The 19,153-nt window shown below is 43.6% G+C and overlaps 1 protein-coding gene and 1 long non-coding RNA gene across 7 annotated transcripts in view; one reads left to right on the top strand and one right to left on the bottom strand.

Annotated features, from left to right (window-relative positions):
- The window catches only part of LOC114103321 (uncharacterized), a 71,944-nt gene that overhangs the window by 10,128 nt on the left and 42,663 nt on the right, over nt 1-19,153 (top strand). The gene's annotated exons all lie outside the window — the stretch shown is intronic.
- Nucleotides 4,264-19,153, bottom strand: part of Dym (dymeclin) — a 345,904-nt gene continuing 331,014 nt past the window's right edge. For both annotated transcript variants that reach the window (XM_027948972.2, XM_027948971.2), the window contains exon 17: nt 4,264-6,102. In XM_027948972.2, coding sequence (XP_027804773.1) covers nt 5,953-6,102 — 150 coding nt within the window. In that variant the 3' untranslated portion in view covers nt 4,264-5,952. The remainder of the gene's footprint in view (nt 6,103-19,153) is intronic.

The following is a 19,153-nucleotide window of genomic DNA, read 5'->3' as shown; positions in this document are numbered from 1 at the left end:
GGTTTAAATGCAAGTGATTCATATTGTTTGGTCATCCATACCTGAACCTTCTGATTGTAGTACTATAGATGTAATTCAAGAACTTGGGGGCTGGGGTTATAACTCAGTTGGCAGAGCGCTTAGCTAGCATGTGTGAAGCACTTATTGGGTTCAATCTCAGCACCACATAAAAATAAAATAAAGGTATTGTGTTCATCTACTATAAAAATGTTAAAAAAAAGAACTTGGGTTATGTTCACTTTTTAAAAAAAAATAATTTATTTATTTATTCTAATTAGGTATCCATGACAGCAGAATGCATTTTGATTCATTGTATACAATTGCAGCACAACTTTTCAGTACTCAGTTGTACATGATATAGTGTTGTACTGTATGTGCAGTCATACGTGTACTTAGGGTAGTGATGTCCATCTTATTCCACCATCTTTCTCGCCTCCAAGCCTCCTCTCTTCCCCACCCCTCCTCCCCCTTTGCCCAATCAGAGTTCCTCCACTTTTCCCATGCCCCCTCCCGCCATTATGGATCCAGCATCCACTTATCAGAGAGAACATTCGGCCTTTGGTTTTTTGGGATTGGCTTACTTCCCCTAGCATGATATTCTCCAACTCCATCTATTTACCTGCAAATTGCCATAATTTTATTCTCTTTTAATGCTGAGTAATGGTTCATTGTGTATATATACCTAAGTTTCTTTACCCATTCATCTATTGAAGGACATCTAGGTTCGTTCCACAGTTTAGCTATTGTGAATTGAGCTGCTATTAACATCGATGTGGCTGTGTTACTATAGTATGCTGTTTTTAAGTCCTTTGGTATAGACCAAGGGGTGGGATAGCTGGGTCAAAACTTTCATTCCAAGTTTTCTAAGGAATCTCCATACTGATTTCCAGATTGGTTGCATCAATTTGCAGTCTCACTAGCAAAGTTGAGTGTGCCTTTTCCCCCACATGCTTGACAACACTTATTGTTGTTTGTATTCTGCCATTCTGACGGATGTGAAATGAAATCTTATAGTTATGATCTGCATTTCTCTAAGTACTAGAGGTGCTGAACATTTCTTCATATATTTGTTGATCGATTGTGTATCTTCTTCTGAGAAGTGTCTGTTCAGCTCCTTAGCCCATTTATTGATTGGGTTGTTTGTTTTGTTGTTGTTAAGCTTTTTTTTTTTTTTTAAAGAGAGAGTGAGAGAGAGAGAGAGAGAGAATTTTAATATTTATTTTTTAGTTCTCGGCGGACACAATATCTTTGTTTGTATGTGGTGCTGAGGATCGAACCCGGGCCGCACGCATGCCAGGCGAGCGCGCTACCGCTTGAGCACATCCCCAGCCCTGTTGTTAAGCTTTTTGAGTTCTTTATATATCCTGGAGATCAGTGCTCTGACATGCATGTGGCAAAAATTTGCTCCCAAAACGTAGGCTCTCTCTTCACCTCATTCTTTTGCTGAGAAGAAGCCTTTTAGTTTGAATCCATTCCATTTATTGATTCTTGATTTTATTTATTGTGTTTTAGGAATCTTATTAAGGAAGCTGGGGCCTAATCTGACATCATGAAGATTCGGGCCTCCTTTTTCTTCTATTATGTGCAGGATCTCTGGTCTAATCCGTAGGTCCTTGATCCACTTTGAGTTGAGTTTAGTTTCATTTTGCTGCATATGGGTTTTCAGTTTTCCCAGCAATATTTGTTGGGTTATGTTCACTTTCTTCAGAGAGAATTTACATGTGCTTTGGGAAGGTACCAGAGGTTACTCGTGATCTAGTTTCACTTTAATTTACATTCAGATCCTGAGGTGGTTTAAAAAAAGAAAGAAAAAATGCATTGTTTGCTGTGGATGGTGAGCTTTAGTATCCAGGTTTATTCTCGACAAAGTAATAGAGGTAATCTAAACCCTCCAGCTGAGGACAGCTTCAAAATCTGGTCAAAACTCAAACAAACAAACTAAAATAAAACCATACAAATTTGTTGGGAGGCATCCAGCAGGGTGGTGAGAGTTCACCTCTTTAGCTGTGTGGTGCTGTGTCATAGTTTTAACATTTGTCCTCTCCAAAACTGGTGTTAATTGCCACTGTAACAGCATGAAGAGGTGGGCACTTTAAGAGGACAGTGGGCCCTAAAGGATCTGCCCTCTCAGGAAGGATTTTTGGAGTGGTTCCCCTCTCCCTGCCCTTTTGCATTGGGATGAAACAGCAAGAAGGCCTCACCAGATGCTGTCACCTTGATATTGGACCTCCCAGACTCCAAAATTGTAATAATTTTTTTTTTTTTACAAATCGCTTACTGTGTGCTACTCACACCACAGAACACACTAAGGCAGGCTGCTTTTCTCCTGGGCTTTGCTAGGCCCGCAGTAGCTGACATTTGCCTTGTGAAATCAAGTGGTGGTTGGAGCATTGACCAAGTGGTGGGGTTGCTGATGAGTCTCCCTTGCTCTGCTTTGGGACCCTGACTACCCTAATGATTAAATTTTGTGCTTTAATAGAATTCTTTAAAAAAAGAAAAAAAATGCATTGTTCACTGTGCATTGTGTGCTCAGTTTTTCATACTGACAGAAAGCTTAGTTCATCAGAGAACAGAACCCTGACCTCCTTGACTCCAGGAGATCATGGATACTGGAGGAGCCCTGAATTTGTCTTTGGAAGGCCCAAGGATCAGTCCCTGATATCAAGTGGCAACTACTGAAATAGCAGGCAAAGTACCAAGAGGGAACCAAGAGACCTGCAGGGTTGACTTCATGAACGAGCCCGGGAAGCCTCAGCCAGAGCACCTGAGTCTAATTCATGGCCTGCCACACAGAGCAAGGAGCTCAGTTATGCAGGCTCCATACCTGGTGCAAAACCCTGGCTCTTCTGAGTCTCAAGGATGGCATGGTGCCTAAAGAATGATATATTAGGAGGGTACGGTGGCGCATGCCTCTATTTACAGCAGCTGGGAGGCTGAGGCAGGAAGATCACGAGTTCAAAGCCAGTTTCAGCAACTCAGTGAGACCCTGTCTCTAAATAAAATATAAAATAGGGCTGGAGTTGTGGCTCAGTGGCCAAGTGCCTCTCCATTCATTCCCTGGCACTGCCCCCCAAATCAAGAATGATATATTAAGAAACTCAGCACCTAAGAGCCCACTTCCACTGAATGCCTCTTTTGGAGACATACCTTAATCTGTGCTAGTGAGAGGGGCGAACACTGTCTGAGGCTGCTCCTATGTTCTCTCCTCTTTACATCTTCCACTTTTCCATCTCTGCCTTTCCCTCCAGAGAGAAGTGTGTGAGCAGTGTGCCTCCTATGCTGCCATTCCAGGGTCCTGTTTTCTTTACTTTCTGGTCTTTGCCCTCTTTGGTGTGCCCTGCTTAAGGTCCTGTTCAAGGTTGTTCCTCTACCCTATGACACCAGCCCCAAAAGGTGGTGGTTGGGACCAGAGTTAGAATTCTGATGCTTTGTGCAAAGTGCCTGAACTCTGATGAGAAGGTGGAATTGAAAGGGGGCACATTGTTTTAGAAATAAATACGTGGCAGAATCCTTTGTTGATACAATGACGAGATGCAATAATGGCTTCATGCCTCGGGTAAAACCACCTTGTCTATTCTGTTAATTTCCATCTGAACTCTTGTGTTGCTGCATTTTGCACATTTTTACTTTGGGGGAAATGAAAAGATTTCTAAGCAAATTAATACTCAAAATGAATTCAAGCAGGGCAGGGGATGTGGCTCAGTGGCAGAGCACTTGCCTAGCATGCTCAAGGTCCAGGTTCAATCCCAGCACAGGCAAAAAAAAAAAAAAAAAAAAAAAAAAAAAAATCAAGCATAATTCAAGCACAGCACTTAAATTTATTGCCATGTGATAAATCTTTCACAAAAATAAGAAAAGAACTCTGGGTGGCTTTGCAAAGCTGAGGCAGTGATGTGGGTAGAGGCCTTGATGCTGGGGGCCCAGGTGGTGGAGGCTGCTGCCCCAGGGGAGCTAGGCCTCAGCACTTGTGCTGTGTAGCAGGCTGGAGAGGAGGAGAGGGAGGCACGTCTGAAGCCAGGGCTCCGGTGAACTCAGGGAGCCTAGAGGCCTGAGGAAGTGGCCCTCAGTTTCTTGTCAAGGGTTCCGTGGCAGTTTGCTCTTATCAAGATGTCTGGGCTCTTGGGGACCATATTCCCCCCTGCTCCCCACCACATGGATTGACAGTCCTGTATCAGTCCTGTGTCATGGCTGTTCCATGGCACTGCCCAGCCTTCAGACTCAGAGGACAATTCTGTGGTCTTAACAGACATTAGCTGCTTCACATAACACTTAAAAACCTTTTTATTTTTTGATGCTGTTTGTTCAAAGGAAAAGAAAGCAAATTAGAATGCTTTGGAAACAAATTAAAGCTGTAAGTCATTTCCCACATAGGAAATAGGCATAATGCTACCTCAAATGACAACCAAGTCATTCCACCTTCAGGTCACCTGCACCCCAAAGCTGGACTGAGGAGAAAGTGTGAGCCACAGCACCAGCCAGAGATCCCACACAGACCACAGGAGGGGAGTCCATGGCCATTCTTGGGGACAGAGGGGCCTGACAACACAAGTGCTGAGAGGGAGGCGGGCCCAGTCATGTGAAGCAGCTGAGTCCCTGCGAGGATCTCTGGGAGGGCCAGGAGCCAGCCCCTGGGATGCATTTGCTTCCTGTGCCCACCTCTCCAGGCCCTTCGTCATCCGGCCTCAGGGGCTTCCACTTCACCCTGTCCAAATGAGGGTAAGGGAACGCTCCTAGGCCAAAAGCCAATAAGGACGGCCCATCCCTGGCTTTTCACAGGTGGAAACCACACAGAGGTACACTGAAGTGCTGGCATGGTTTTATCCTTTACATCAAGTGTGGTGACTGAGGATGTGACAGACCAAAATGAATAGAGACGCTGGTCCTGAAGAACTGAAGGGGTGACTGCCAGCTGAAGCAGCTGCCCAGCCTCATCTGGGTCAGGCGCTTCCCATTAGGAAACCTGCAGACGCTTTTTCACATTCTTGACAGTGAAACTAGGCTCCTTGTCTATACTGGGCAGGGACTGGCCAGGGACAGTGTGTGACTTGAAAGGACAGTCCTATGGTCCTCATACCACGATTCTGCTCAACAGAGCTCAGTGGCATGTTCCTCAGAGAAGCCCCTTCCTCTAGCTCAAGGACCAAACCCACAGTTTTCACGGCCCCAAAGCATTTTTAAAGTATTAGAAACAAAGAGAAAATCATGTTTTTCATTTCGCCTGGATTATAGCATTAATAAATGAGTCTCCTTTTGCTTTGACTAGCCTGGTTGAAGGAAAACAACTGCTTTCAAAATTAAGCTTTTCTTTTCCCGGTGATGAATACAGAGCAGATTCACTTAACCTGTGTGACGCTCTAGTTGAACTCCAGCTGTAGTTCAGAGGCCAACTCTCCCCAAAGGAGCCTTTTTCTTTCTTTGAGGGAAAGACAAAGAGCCTTGAAAGGTTAGTGCTGCACTGCCCAGGCCAGTGTTTAGGACACTGTGGACTGCTGAGAGGCGTGCACATGCACGTGCACGCACGCGCGCGCACACACACACACACACACACACACACACACACACAGGTATGTGTGCCTACATGGCCAAAACAAAGTCTTAAATGTGCTAACGACAACAACAAAAAAAATAGTGTGTACTGCTGTGTTTGTTATGTGCCTAGGGCATCAGGATCCTGGGAAGCTCTAGATTTTTGGTTTAGAAATAAAACTGCATGTTGACTAGCAGGTTTTCATGTTTATTATTGTTGTGTGCCCCCAACCCCTTGCACTACAATCTAAGCTGAGTGATCTACTGCCAACTGGCATCAATTCTCCAAATCTAAGTGTGCGAGGGAAACACGTTTGTGATCCTCTCTGATAGAAGACACACTGAGCATTCTGTCTGCCTCTGTTCCCCAGAAATAAAATAACTAGCAGGGCTGTTTGGCTGGGGTGGTGGGAGGTGCGTCCTGCCTCAGTCAGAATCCATTGTGAACAGCTGGACGTCCTGTGGGTTCCAGTACAGGCCTACTGCTGAGTTGTAGACCAGAGACCAGACGTAGGGGATGAAAAACTCCTCGGGCTGCTCCTCTTCCACATATTTGAATTTCAATTCTGGAAATTTCTGCAACAAAAACAAGATGATTTTATCATCTCCCAGTTCCATGCACAGGCAAGAGCAGCAGGAGTTTGTAAGTGGTGTGGTGAATGGAGAATCCCCTCCCCTAGTCAGTCACAGGCTGGAAGCGCCAGGCTTTTAAGACATTTGCTGTACAATGGATCCTCAGGAAATGTAAATAACTTGTGGCACGAGTGACCCCACAGTGAGTTCTGGTCAGTTAATGTCAGTCTGGCTGACAGTTTGCTGAGGAGGGACCCAAACAGCGCATATGACTAAGATGAGACTTATCACAGCTGAGCAAGAGCCCCTCCTTTGGGCCGGACAATGTTCAGGCAAACATCCTGTGGTGTATGAGGCTGGGACCTCATCTGCAGTGTTGAGTCATTCTGGAGATGAGGACCCTCCCTCACAAATCCTGGGCCTTGAACTAAAGAGGGAGACGCTGGCCACAGTATTGGAGTGGGCAGCTTTCCCCATAGCCTTAGCTCAAGGTCACTCTTCAAAGCCTTGCAGGTGCCCTGGGCCTGCACTCCTCAGTCCTGTCCCACAGGGGAGAAGGTGAGCCGCTTAGCAGCCTACAGTGGCACTTACATTATAGCAGGTTTTGGGCTGTAAAAATTTTCTAATTTGGGGGCTGGGGTTGTGGCTCAGCGGTAGAGAGCTCGCCTAATGCGTGCGAGGCGCTGCATTTGATCCTCAGCACCACATAAAAATAAATAAGTAAAATAAAGGTATTGTGTCCAACTACGACTAAAAAAAAAAAAAAGACGACTATATATCCTATGCCAATTAAAAAAAATAAACAAATAAAATAAAGGTATTGTGTCCAACTACAACTAAAAAATATTAAAAAAATTTTTTTTCCTAATTTTATTCCTGACCTATATATGTAATCCAGCTTGGACACAGAATGATTCTCCTAGCAGCCTGAGGAGCAGCTGGGACCTACTAAAGCCTTTGGTGCCAGGGCAGCTCTGTCAGGAGAGACCACAGTTTGGCGATCCCAGTCACAGGTGGGTGGGAGATGAGGGGCAAGCCCAAGGTCCTAGGAGGTGGGGGTGGTGGTGGAAGGCTGAGGAGGAGCGCTGAGAAAGCAAAACCACACATCACAGCCATGACCCCATTACATAGAAGGCCTGGCCCATGAGATTTTCATGCTTTGTTAGTGGCTGCATGCCCACAGATAGTGCCAGACACTTGAAAAAGTGACAAATGAACGAGTCACTGAAAGGAGGCAGATCTGAAGAACTGCTTGTCTCTGTCTCAGAGTTTGGCGCAACCAGGAGGCAATAGGCCCTGAGTCAGGTTTATAACTGTAAGTAATGTGGAGAAGATGGTCAATCCTACTATGTACTTGACATTAGGACCGTGACCCAGAGGTTCACAATCTTCCCATTATGTAGTACATTCAGCAACAGCCGAGGAGGAGCTGGGGTTGTGGCAGCTCGCCCTCTGAGCTATATGGGGCTGGAGGATATGGTGGCTGCAGTTGACCAGAGATGACACAGAGCCTTGTGCTTGAAGTTCATAGAGAAAACCTAGTAGGGAGCTCAGGGAAGTGACATTTGACTGGAGTCACCTATATGACATGCCTGGCACATTCTGTTTCACTAGTGGCCACCTTATTAAAAAGAAAGTGGGACCTTACAGCCCATTGCCTTACTGTGTTCACAGCACTTAGCACAATGGGTGCTTATTTCCCGTTAGTTTGTTTACTTGTGTACTGCGTTTCCCCCACGAGAATGCAGGTTCTAGGAAGATGGCCACCACACGAGCACCTGCCATACTAATGACATGAAATGTTTGCTGAACTGAATGAATGAATGACTTCACATTTGCACATGACAAGTATGATTAACCCTGTTGTAGAGAAAGGGAAAGTGAGGCTCAACCAGGTTAAGCAACATGCCAGAGGCCACAGCCAGAAGTGGTGGAGGCAGAGGTAAAGGAAAGTCACACCTTCCACCTGCAGCGTCCCAGTCACCAGGGACCCAGTGTGCTCTTGTTGAGAACATGTACAGGTTTCCAAGTTTTTCAACAAATGATGATGAGCTTTAATGTCCCCCCACCAATAGTACTTAACCTTTGTGCACAAGTGTGAGTGCCCACATTGTGAAATAAAGGGACTGCTCTGTTGGAGCCCCAGGCTCAGGAGGCCTGGGCTCTGCCCTGACAGCTACTGCTAGGCTGGGCAATTTGGGGCAAGTCATAGCATTTTGCTAGAATGCGACTTTCTTACCCTGTGTAAAGTGAAGGCCTCTGAGCTTCTTCCAGTTCTGACAGGGTGTGGCTTTATGAGATGACCCCAGCAAGGTCTAAACATTTCTTATCCCCTGTCTGCCTCTGGGCTCTGCTGGGCTGGTCCCGAGAAAAGCCTGAATGGGTGGGGCCTAGGCTCAGCTGAGGTCAAGCAACCCTGAGGTCCAGTGGTTGCTGATTTCTGCTTAGACAGCTTTCACAGCAGGGAGTGAGTGTTCCTGAGCTGTCCTAGGTATAGACTATAGATGGCTTGAAAGGTCAAGTTCCTCAACTGCTTAAAACAGCATGAAGTTGCTGTTGAGAAGCTCTGTGGCCTAGAGAGCTTACAGGTAAGCAGGCTGGGCTCCAAGCCTCAGCCCCCAAAGATGGGATCTTCGGAGCATCTGGTATATTATTGACATATGTCAATATTGTACTGCTAGTTAAGGTCTGACGCTTTTCATAGAAAGGTTCCCAAACGGATCTCTTCCACGTGTGTGCCACTGGTGGAAAATTGCTTGGACACCTAGACAGCTCATGCTTACATCCCTGAGTCCACAGCGCCAGCTCTCTATGTCTCAGAGTAAACAACTGAGCTCTGAGCTAGTATTTCTTGGGTTGTTTGCTTGAAACTTTTTACTAGCACTTGAACAGTCAGAAAGGAGAATCATGCACAAAAGCAAGAAAAACAAGGGCTTGTTCACCAAACTGCGTACACTAAGCTAACACCTGAAAACACAAGGCAAAGAGCTTCCTCTACTGAAATGAATTGTTTACAAGACCAGTGTCCTGGGAGCACTCTGCAAGGGTGAAAAGTCGGCATAAATCATAAGAGTTTCCACAGTGCCTTTCAGCCAACCTGATGAATGTGACGAGGCTGCTGATAGGCTGGGTCCAAGCTGCATTTAATTGAACCCCTTCCCCAAATGGCCTGTCAGTCTCTGCAGCTGCAGGGAGACTGAAACAGACAGCCTTCAACCATGTGCTTCTCTGAGATGTCTTAGAAGTCTGAAGGCCAAGGAAAAGAAAGACAAAAGGTTTTATTTAGCACTAAGAACACCGGGGACACATTTGTTGGGACCCAGTCCAAGAAATGTCATGTCTGAAAGTCAAATCAGCAACCCAGAAAAAGTCGCCTTTCCTTTTTGTTTCTTTGCAAGCCTGGGGAGAACAATAATGCCATCCCGTGGGGCTGAGGAGGTCCAGCTTCCTTACTCCACAGTGCCTTTGTCTCTGATCCATCAGCAATACACCCTGGGTGAGGGCCATGTGGGGATTGTTAGGCCCTCCCTGCTCCGACATGCATCCAGTGCTTCTCTCCCAATCTTCCCTCCTGGACTTCTCAGGACCCCTGTGGACTCTAGGGCTGCAGGGCGCTGCTCTGGGAAGGCAGAGGAGGTGCTAGGGCAGGAGGGGCCTTGGTTTGCCAGTTAAGGCAAGAGCTAGTGCTAGAACTGGCCAGCACAAGGCAGGGTGCTGGTAATGTCAGTCCAGGCTAACCTGGGAGAGCCCTTGGCGTCCATTCCTCTCTGAGGTCCTTATCCTGTGACTCAGCCCAACAAGGAGAGAAAACCCATCTCTGAAGCTTGGAGTTTGGTCTTGATCCAAAGCTACTTACAACAATCCTGTTGTTTTGATTTTTGGAGCCAGAGGTAATGTTAGACTCTCAGTGTGGCCGGAACATTTTTATCAGCTCCAGTGAATCAACCTACCACAGTGGGACATCCGGACGCCCAGCTCAGACAAAGCAGAGGTCTGATTCAGTGGCGGAGACTTGGATCTAACAAGCAGACCAAGAGCCGCACAGCCCGACTCTGCTGTCAGTTATGCGATCTGATGAAAACCCACAGGAAGTTCAGTGAGCAGATGTAGGGCACAACTGTCATAATTATATTACCACAAAAGTTCAGTGGAGATTTCCAGCTTCCACGTAAAGGTTATACAGATAGCATCAGAAACTCTAGCGAGCACCTGGCATGGCTCCAAGGAAGCTTAATACAATTTTAAATCAAACAGCTACACAGCACATTAAAAAACTTAAGCCTGGATTAAGCCTCTGAACAGACAAGTGGACGGGTGACCATTGGCAATGAGGTGGCCTGGGATCTGCTGGCAGCTGGTGTGCCCTGATGGATGGGCCAAGCCACTGTCCACAGCACAGGCAGGGTTTGTGGTGGATAGTCCTGTCAGTCCTCTCCACAGATTACTGTCATGTGACTTTGGTCCTTCCTTCAACTAAAAGTAGGTGAGCGTCATGATACAGTGGTACTGCATTTGGGGCTGCAGAGGAAGGAGAGGAGTGATACTCTGCTCCAATGGTGTTATTTAGATTTAGGAAGAGGAACAGGAACAAGCAGGGAGGGTGTCTTGAGATGGGGAAAGGGGGTGGACTCCCAGCTAGCTCTGGCTAACATGGGGCCAGGTTTGGATAACAAACTGGGGGAAAGAATGAACTGAACAATCAGGAAACATCTATGACATCCACTCAGTGGAATTACTGGTTGAGCAAGACTATAGGGAAGACTCTGCCACGTGCAATAGAACAAGTTACAGTGTATCAAATACTGTAAGCCCTGGCAAAAAGAAGAGTGGGTTGGTCAATGAATAACAGCACTGAACATATAGTATTCTACTTTATGTGAATTTATTTATTTATTCTCTTGACGGGGTCTAGTTTTGCCTAGGCTGGCCTTGAACAATCCTCCTGCCTCAGCCTCCTAAGCAGCATACCACCATACCTGGCTATGAATTCTTTAAAAAAGAGTCCAGAAGTAAATTCAAAATTTAGAAAATCATGAAGGGCCACTTCTTGGAAGTTATAAATTAAGAAAGACAAAGATAAAATTAAAAAGCCCATAATGTCAGCTCTCAGAAGATGAACAAGACACTTCTTATTCCAGGAATGCAGCACTGGCGGTACACAGGGCCCATGGGGGCTCTCTGGAAGCGTGCTGCCATCAGGAGGACAACCATGAGGTAGCAGACACCACCCTGAAAGCCCAGGCCACCTGGAGTTCAAGAAGCAATTTCACCATTTCTGAGTATCTATAAGTGACACTAATGGCTTCCATATTGGGGAAAAAAAGACTCCTCTACAAAGTAGGAAAGGTACAGGATAAGGTCAAAGCCCATCCAGATGACAAGGTCTCTAAAAGCTTGCCATCATTTAACCAACCAGAATTTGAAGCCCATGAGAGTCCGAAGCCTGAGCATGTGCCCCTGCTGGGCCCTTCCTTACCAGGTGAGGGGCCGTGGGAAGGACAGCTTTTCTGTCTTTAGTTTTCAATGTCTCTTTTCTGGGGGCTGATGAGCAGCCTGGAGCAGAAGGAACGACAGTCCCTTCTGCTGCAGGCGGCATCTGGAAGGGGACCTGACGGTGCAGGGAACCTTGTGAGCATGAGGCTAATGGCTCTCCCTGGACTAGCTGTTAGTGTGGTGTGCCAGCAATTGGAAGTTGCATTTGTGGGGTACAGGGAAGGTGGCCTCGAGGACTGGTGTGAAAAGTGTGCTCATCTGCTAATATGAGTAGAGAGCAGGTTGAGGATATTTATAATTAAAAAGTCATTAGCTTTGCTGTGTCAACTCCTCGTCACTGTCCTTGTGCCAACTCCAATTCAGGAGGCTGGAAGGCAGAATGTTTTGATCCTGAGGTAGGAGGGGTACAAAAGTAGAGTTTATTGTAGAACTTATTTTGCTGAAAGTTGGCCCAGAGGAGAGCCAGGAATGTCTGAAACTATTTGTCCTTCTATGGTGGGCTCACTGTCACAAGGAGGACCCAGACGCCTGGCCAAGAGCAAGTTCTCAGGAAACCAATGCATTTCTATGAGATGAAATTTTAACTAGAATATAAGCTCCATGAGGGCAGGGATCCCACCCGCCCACAACAGGGCTCCCCTAATACTTAGAATACTGCCAAAGGCTTAACAGATATTTGCTAAGCAAATGAATTAGCAAACAACAAATAAAGGGGTAGAAATTATCTGTGGACAAAGTTAGAATTACATATAAAATAAAATGTTGGGAAAATTTGGCCCTGTATACTAAGTGAAATTAATGAAATAACTAGTAAAAATTATTTGGGATCAATATTTATCAACTATACATTATAGTTATTTAGGCAATATTTAGCCCATGGTACTCTAAGAATTAAGTGAGCTGTGCTATTTAGAATTTGGGGGACAACAGTCTAACAGATTAATTTACTTCTCAAATTGCCTGCTATCCTACCATTGTGAAAGTCTCACCTAGGAAAATCCAGCTCACAGATAATGAACCAATAATGCTAACAGAGAGGGTCATCTGTCATATTTCATATATGTTATGAAACTTCATATGAAATTATGAAAAGGAAATGAACTCCTAAACAAGTTCATGAGTTATAGATAGTTATGGGTTAGACTAATGCATAAAACAGAAGCTGAGAAGTTCCATTTTTATTAGTCCCTTACCTTTGACTCTTGTCAAGGTTTTAGTAAGGTTAAAAAAAAAAGCAAAAAAAAAAAAAAAAAAAAAAAAAGCAAGAATATGACCTCAAAATGAGAGTTAAACCTAACTACTATGTTTGTGATAATCTTTCTTCATGGTAAAAATTTTTCCAAGACTAATTTATGAACCAGGGTGGTAGAAGAAGAGGAGTTCAAGGAAGATTCTGAATCTTGTTTAGAGTTGTTGTTTGCCATATTTGAGATACTTTTGCTGGGATTACATGTGTAAAGACATATAGAAGATGGGGGGACAAGAGCAGAGACAGAAGGTCTGCCCATTGACTTGCCCAGACGATGTGTCACTAAGTAAAGGAGTCTGGGTGATTTTATCAGGTGGGGACATAGACTTTGCCACAGGATGTCCAAAAGATATCTGGAAAGAATTACAATCAAGACAGATATGGAGATAAGAAATCTTCAATTTCTCAGGAGCTATCTTCTTGGATCACTCCTAGGATTTAAACTGTAAACACACTTGACAGTTTTTTAAGTCTCCAATGGTATCACCCACACTATTAGAAAATCATGCCTTGATTGTTCCTGAGCAAGAGGTAAAAACTAGGCTCTGGTAATCAACATTCCTTTGCATCCTTGACAGAAGAGGGTTTTTTTTTTTTTTTTTTTCCTTTCTTTTTGCTTTTGGAAAGAACAACCTACTCAGGCTGGGTATAGGCCCAGGGTTCAATCCTCAGCACCGCCAAAAAAAAAAAAAAAAAAAGAACAACCTTCTCTTGGTGGTATATGGAAATCCTGTGGTTGCTAAGCCAGTGATGTTTCTCCAATCTATGTGGAGAAAATCATACTTAAATCCCATAACTCTTTGTTTTGTTCTGTTTTTTTGATGTGCTGGGGATCAAACCTGGGCCTAAAGCATGCTAGGCCAGCACTGTGGCACCGAACTTTACCCCTAAATCCACAATTCTAAAGAATATTTTTAGAGTGAAGAGGAGGAAGTTCAATCTGTATCTCCCATGGCCATATTTCCCAGAGATCCAAGCATGATCCGTGATGTACTGAGCCAGTCCTGTGGCTTCCCTTCCAAGCGCGACAATCTTGGCTCCACGGTTATCCCCAAATGTATCATCAACAAACTTGAAAACACATAATGCAATCTGTTTACTTTTTCATAGCCATAAGGACTAACAAAGAGAATTAGGAAATCTAGAAGTCAGTATCTGGGCCTTGGCTAGGCCGGCTCCATGACACAGAAAGGTGGAGAAACATGCCTGGGGCCTAGAACACAGTGAAGGTGAGCAGCAAGAAAACATGGGAAAGGTGGCTCTAAATGGTGCAGGACAATCTAGTTGGTTCAAATTTTGCTAGGAGCTTCCTAGTTCCACTAGTTTGCAAACAATTATTTTTTATGTCCCTGTTGTATCTTCAAAGATGCTGGTGATAATGCAAATCAGAATCTGAATGAGGTCCTAAGAGTTCTTCCACAGAGTAACAACACTACTTTCCATATTGAAGTCCTGAAGAGCCTGCATGGATCCTGCCATGGTTCATCTCCTGCAAAGCTCCATGCCACCTTGTAAGCTGCTCCAAGTGCAGGGGCTGAACAGGCAGAATGTTAACCAGAGAGCAGCACAGTGCTCTGGATAAATTATCTGAATTCCCTTTCTTAGACAAAGGTCTCTCTGCAGTTAGAATGGAAAGGCAAAGACCATGCTGAGCTGGAGACTGGCAAGGCTGGGCTCATAAAGGTTTCCCTCCAGAGTTCTAAGAAACGTCCTGGGAAGGCTCATAGCAAATGAATGAACAGCACTCAGAGGTTGACTACAATGTAACAGCGGGGCCTGGTGCCAGCCAGTGATGACTTTGGGCTGGTAAGGCCACAGGAACCCTGATGCTTGGCTTGGGAAAGTGAGTGATGGGGATGGAGGGAGAGGGTCGAAGGGCACTCTGGTGTTTTTCAAGTCATGCCTGTCTCTTCAACTGTCACCCTTCACTCCTACCTTCCTGAAATAGAGGCAGGACCATTCAGATAGCCCAGAGACTGGAGAGCCACAGAATGTGCTTAGGGTCCTTCTTTATTCTGGCACTGCCACAGAGCAACTAAACAGCCAGCTAAAGAGAGCACGTTTTTATTGTCAATATTGTGACAGAAAAGAAAAATAATACTTCAAATTCTCTGCTTTCCAAAACCAGTGCAGAGACAGGATAATAAACAAGGGCAGACAATGACTATAAATCAAACATGATCCAGATCTCAGCCTGCCTGCCCCTGAGGAAAATACTCACAGAAAGCTAACAAATGTGAAAGTACTAATATTTATAAACTGAAGGTTGACTCTTTCACTTACAAGTCTGCTCTTTGCTATTCAGGAATCTGCTTTTACCCTTTCCTGGACGAGAAAACTACTCAGTATGTGAGCAGCTCAAAAAATTGGCCACCATATCCAAACTGGAGTCTTGAACTAGTCTCAGGGGACATTAGAAACTCAACTGCATAGGTACAAAGCCATGCAATTTAAATTTTTCTCTATTTTTTAATGAAGATAACATTTTCATATTTTATAACATTGTGAACAAGCAACAACATGGCAAACAGTTTATAAAGGAAAATTATGTTGCGAGGTGGCAAAGTGATGACACTGGCTGAGACTAGGACACCAGGGTAGATGAATAGGACGCTGCTGGAGCCCTGGCCCTTCATGACCGCTCAAGTCCTGGTCATCAGGGCCACAGTTGGACTCTCGTGCATGGCGGCCAGAAGCAGCCAGGTGAGGAAGATGGAGGTGTGTTTGATCTGTGTGCTGCAGATATGGAGTCCAGCTACGATCCCAGCTATCAACTCAGGACTCTGGCAGGAAGACACCCTGTCTTGTGCCATTCGTAGTCGGAAATCTGAAGCTGTGCCAGATATAATGCTCCGTCTTCTGTTCTGCTTTACTTCCCCAGGTGAGACAGATTGGAGGTGGCAGGAAGCAGCAAGTTGACACTTAATGCTCCCTAAGGCAGCTATCATAGTTACCAATTATTTGAAATTTAAATAAATGTCATAAGAAAGCATAAACTTTTATGACCATTATGTACCCCTGCCATCTAGAATAAGAATGACAGCACAGAGGAAAATTCAGGATGTCTGAATTTTAGAGCTGGCCCTGACACTGACCAACTTAGACCAATAATGTCACCTCTTTGACACTGAATCACCTCATCTGTAAACCATCATGGATGACCAGGCGTGCTCTGACCAGCCAAAGACTGGTCCTGCTGGTGAAATGATTCCCATGGGGCTGCAGGTCCAACATGGGCCAGGTGGGGCTACTGGCTGGACTCAGTGCTGCACGTGGCCTTTCCAAATGATGCCATCGAAGGACCCTAAGAGAACTCATCTCCTTCCTGTGGCAGAGGTCATAGCCAAAGGAACACTGAAAAGCAGAGAGCCTCTTCTCTTCTGTCTTTTGGTCTCTAACACTATTTTTTCAAATCAAGATTCCAGAAAGCAATAAAACATCTAAAGGTGATGTATTTAAATACAGTCATTTCCAAAACATGACAGTGGTCTCAGAGTAAGTAAATACACTTAATAGAGTAGGCTTTAATTATTCCAAATTTACTTCTTCCAATAAAGAAAGAGGCATTGCTTTTCTCTTGCTTTCTGGGATCAAGCATGGATAATTTGGTTTGTTAGACACTGCAAGCATGAACATAAACAATATTGGAATTTACCTTGAAAATATTCCCAAAACATTTCAAAGGATCTTTTGAAGGGAAATTTTTTTTTGGGGGGTACTAAGGATTGAACTCAGGGGCACTCGACCACTGAGCCACATCCCCAGCCCTATTTTGTATTTTATTTAGAGATAGGGTCTCACTGAGTTGCTTAGCACCTCACTGTTGTTGAGGCTGGCTTTGAACTCATGATCCTTCTGCCTCAGGCTCGAGAGCTACAGGGATTACAGGCGTGTACCACCGAGCCTGGCTTTGAAGGGAAATTCTAAATTTAAATAGTCAACATACTATATCTTAATATTTGGTTATAAGAAGCAATAGATATTCTTTTATATTTGGATTTATTTAGAGAAGAGAATACAAAACTGTTTATTTTTGTAAAACAAAAACAAAAAACAAAAACCTCCCATGTTTTTGGATAGGCAGAATTAATATTTTCAAAATGGCCATACTATGAAAAGTGCTATATAGATTTAATGCAATTCCTATTAAAATTCTGATGATATTCTTCACTGGAAAAAACAGTTCTGAAATTCATTCGGAAAAATAAGAGACCCAGAATAGCAAGCCTTAACAAGAAAAGTGAAGCAGAAGGCATCGTGATAGTAGACCTCAAATTATACTACAGAACTATAATAACAAAAACAGCATGGTACTGGAACCAAAACAGGCATAAAGACCAGTGGAATAGGATAGAAGACACAGAGACAAACCCACTTAAGTACAAATAACTGATACTAGACAAAGGTACCAAAAATATAATTGGAGAAAAGGTAGCCCTTTTAAACAAACAATGCTGGGAAAACTGGGAATCTATATGTAGAAGAATGAAATTTAACCCCTATCACTTAACCTGCACAAAAGTCAACTCAAAGTGGACCAAAGACCTAGGAATTAGACCAGAAACCCTGAAATTGCTAGAAGAAAACAGACCAAATACTCCAACATGTCAGCACAGGAACCAACTTCCTTAACAAGACTCCTAAAGCACAAGCAATAAAACAAACAAACAAACAAACAAACAAACAAAAACCAATAAGTGGGATGACATCAAATTAAAAAGCTCTACATAGCAAAGGAAATAATTAAGAGTGTGAAGAAAGAGCCTACAGAATGGGAGATCTTTGCCACCTGCTCCTCAGGGCATTAATATCCAGAATATACAAAGAGCTAAAAAATCAAAAACAAAATAACCCAATCAATAAATGGATGAACAGATACTTCTCAAAAGAAGAAACACAAATGGTGTCGACAAATGAAAAAATATTCAACATTTCTATCAATCAGGGAAATAACAAATCAAAACTACATTGATATTTCATCTCATTACAGTTAGAATGGCAATTATCAAGAATACAAATAGGGGCTGGGGCTATAGCTCAGTGGCAGAGCGCTTGCCTCATACATGTGAGGCACTGGGTTCAATCCTCAGCACCACATAAAAAAATAATAAACAAAATAATAAAGATTTAAAAAATACAAATAATAATAAATGTTAGAGAAGGATATGGGGGAAAAGGTACACTCATACACTGTTGGTAGGACTGCAAATTAGTGCAACCACTCTGGAAAGCAACATGGAGATTCCACAAAAAAAACAGGAATGGAACCACCATATGACCATATCCATATCCATATCCAGTCATCCCACTCCTCAGGATATATATCAAAAAGATTTAAAATCATCATACTGCAGTGACACAGCTACATCAATGTTTATAGCAGCACAATTCACAATAGCCAAGCTATGGAACCAACTTAAGTGCCCTTCAACATATGAATGGATAAAGAAAATGTGGTAATGTATATACAATGGAATATTACTCAGACATTATGGCATTTGCTGATAAATAGATGGAACTGAAGACTATCAGGCTAAGTGAAATAAGCCAGTCCCGAAAGCCAAAGGTCAAATGATATGCAGACACGAATCCAAAACTGGGGGAAAGGGGGGGGGGGTAAAAAAATAAGAGAGAGAAAGGAAATAAAAAAATTCAACAAAATAGAGGAAAGATCAGTGTAGTAGACAAACAGGTTTGAGGAGAAGGAAGAAGGTACAGGAAAAGGAAAGAATAGTGGAATAAATCTGACAAAACTTTCATATGTGCAGGCACAGATATGGCCCAGTGAGTTCCCAGTACAGGTGTATCCATAGGACACTAATTAAAAAAAAAAAAAAAAAGTCAACTGTGTATCTGACATTATATATAGCTAAAAAGAATAAAATAAAATTTTGGTCTAAATAAGAAAACAAGGTGAAAACTATAAATCTCCCCTATGTAGGAGCTGGAAGAATAGCTCAGTGGTAGAATACTTGCCTAGCATGCTCAAGGCCCTGGGTTCAATCCCTAGCATTGGGGATGGGGTGGGGTGGGGGAAAGAAATGAAAGAGAACTAATGTATACTCACTATCTAAAGCATGACAACATAAATTCCTGGGACTTTTAAAATGTTGCTTTATTTTCAAAAGAAGCAGATTTAGTAATAGAAAATGTTGTGCTTTTTCAAAAAATTAATTAATTTGTTCTAATTTTTTATACATGACAGCAGACTGCATTTCAGTTCATAGTACACAAATGGAGCATAATTATTTCTCTGGTTGTACACAAAGTAAAGTTACACCATTCACGTCTTCATACATTTACCTAGGGTAA

This window comes from Marmota flaviventris, chromosome 16, assembly GCF_047511675.1.
Source record: "Marmota flaviventris isolate mMarFla1 chromosome 16, mMarFla1.hap1, whole genome shotgun sequence".
In the NCBI taxonomy this organism is placed as follows: domain Eukaryota; kingdom Metazoa; phylum Chordata; class Mammalia; order Rodentia; family Sciuridae; genus Marmota; species Marmota flaviventris.
The sequence above is the reverse complement of the archived record's forward strand: the minus strand, read 5'-3'. Positions and strand labels throughout refer to the sequence as shown.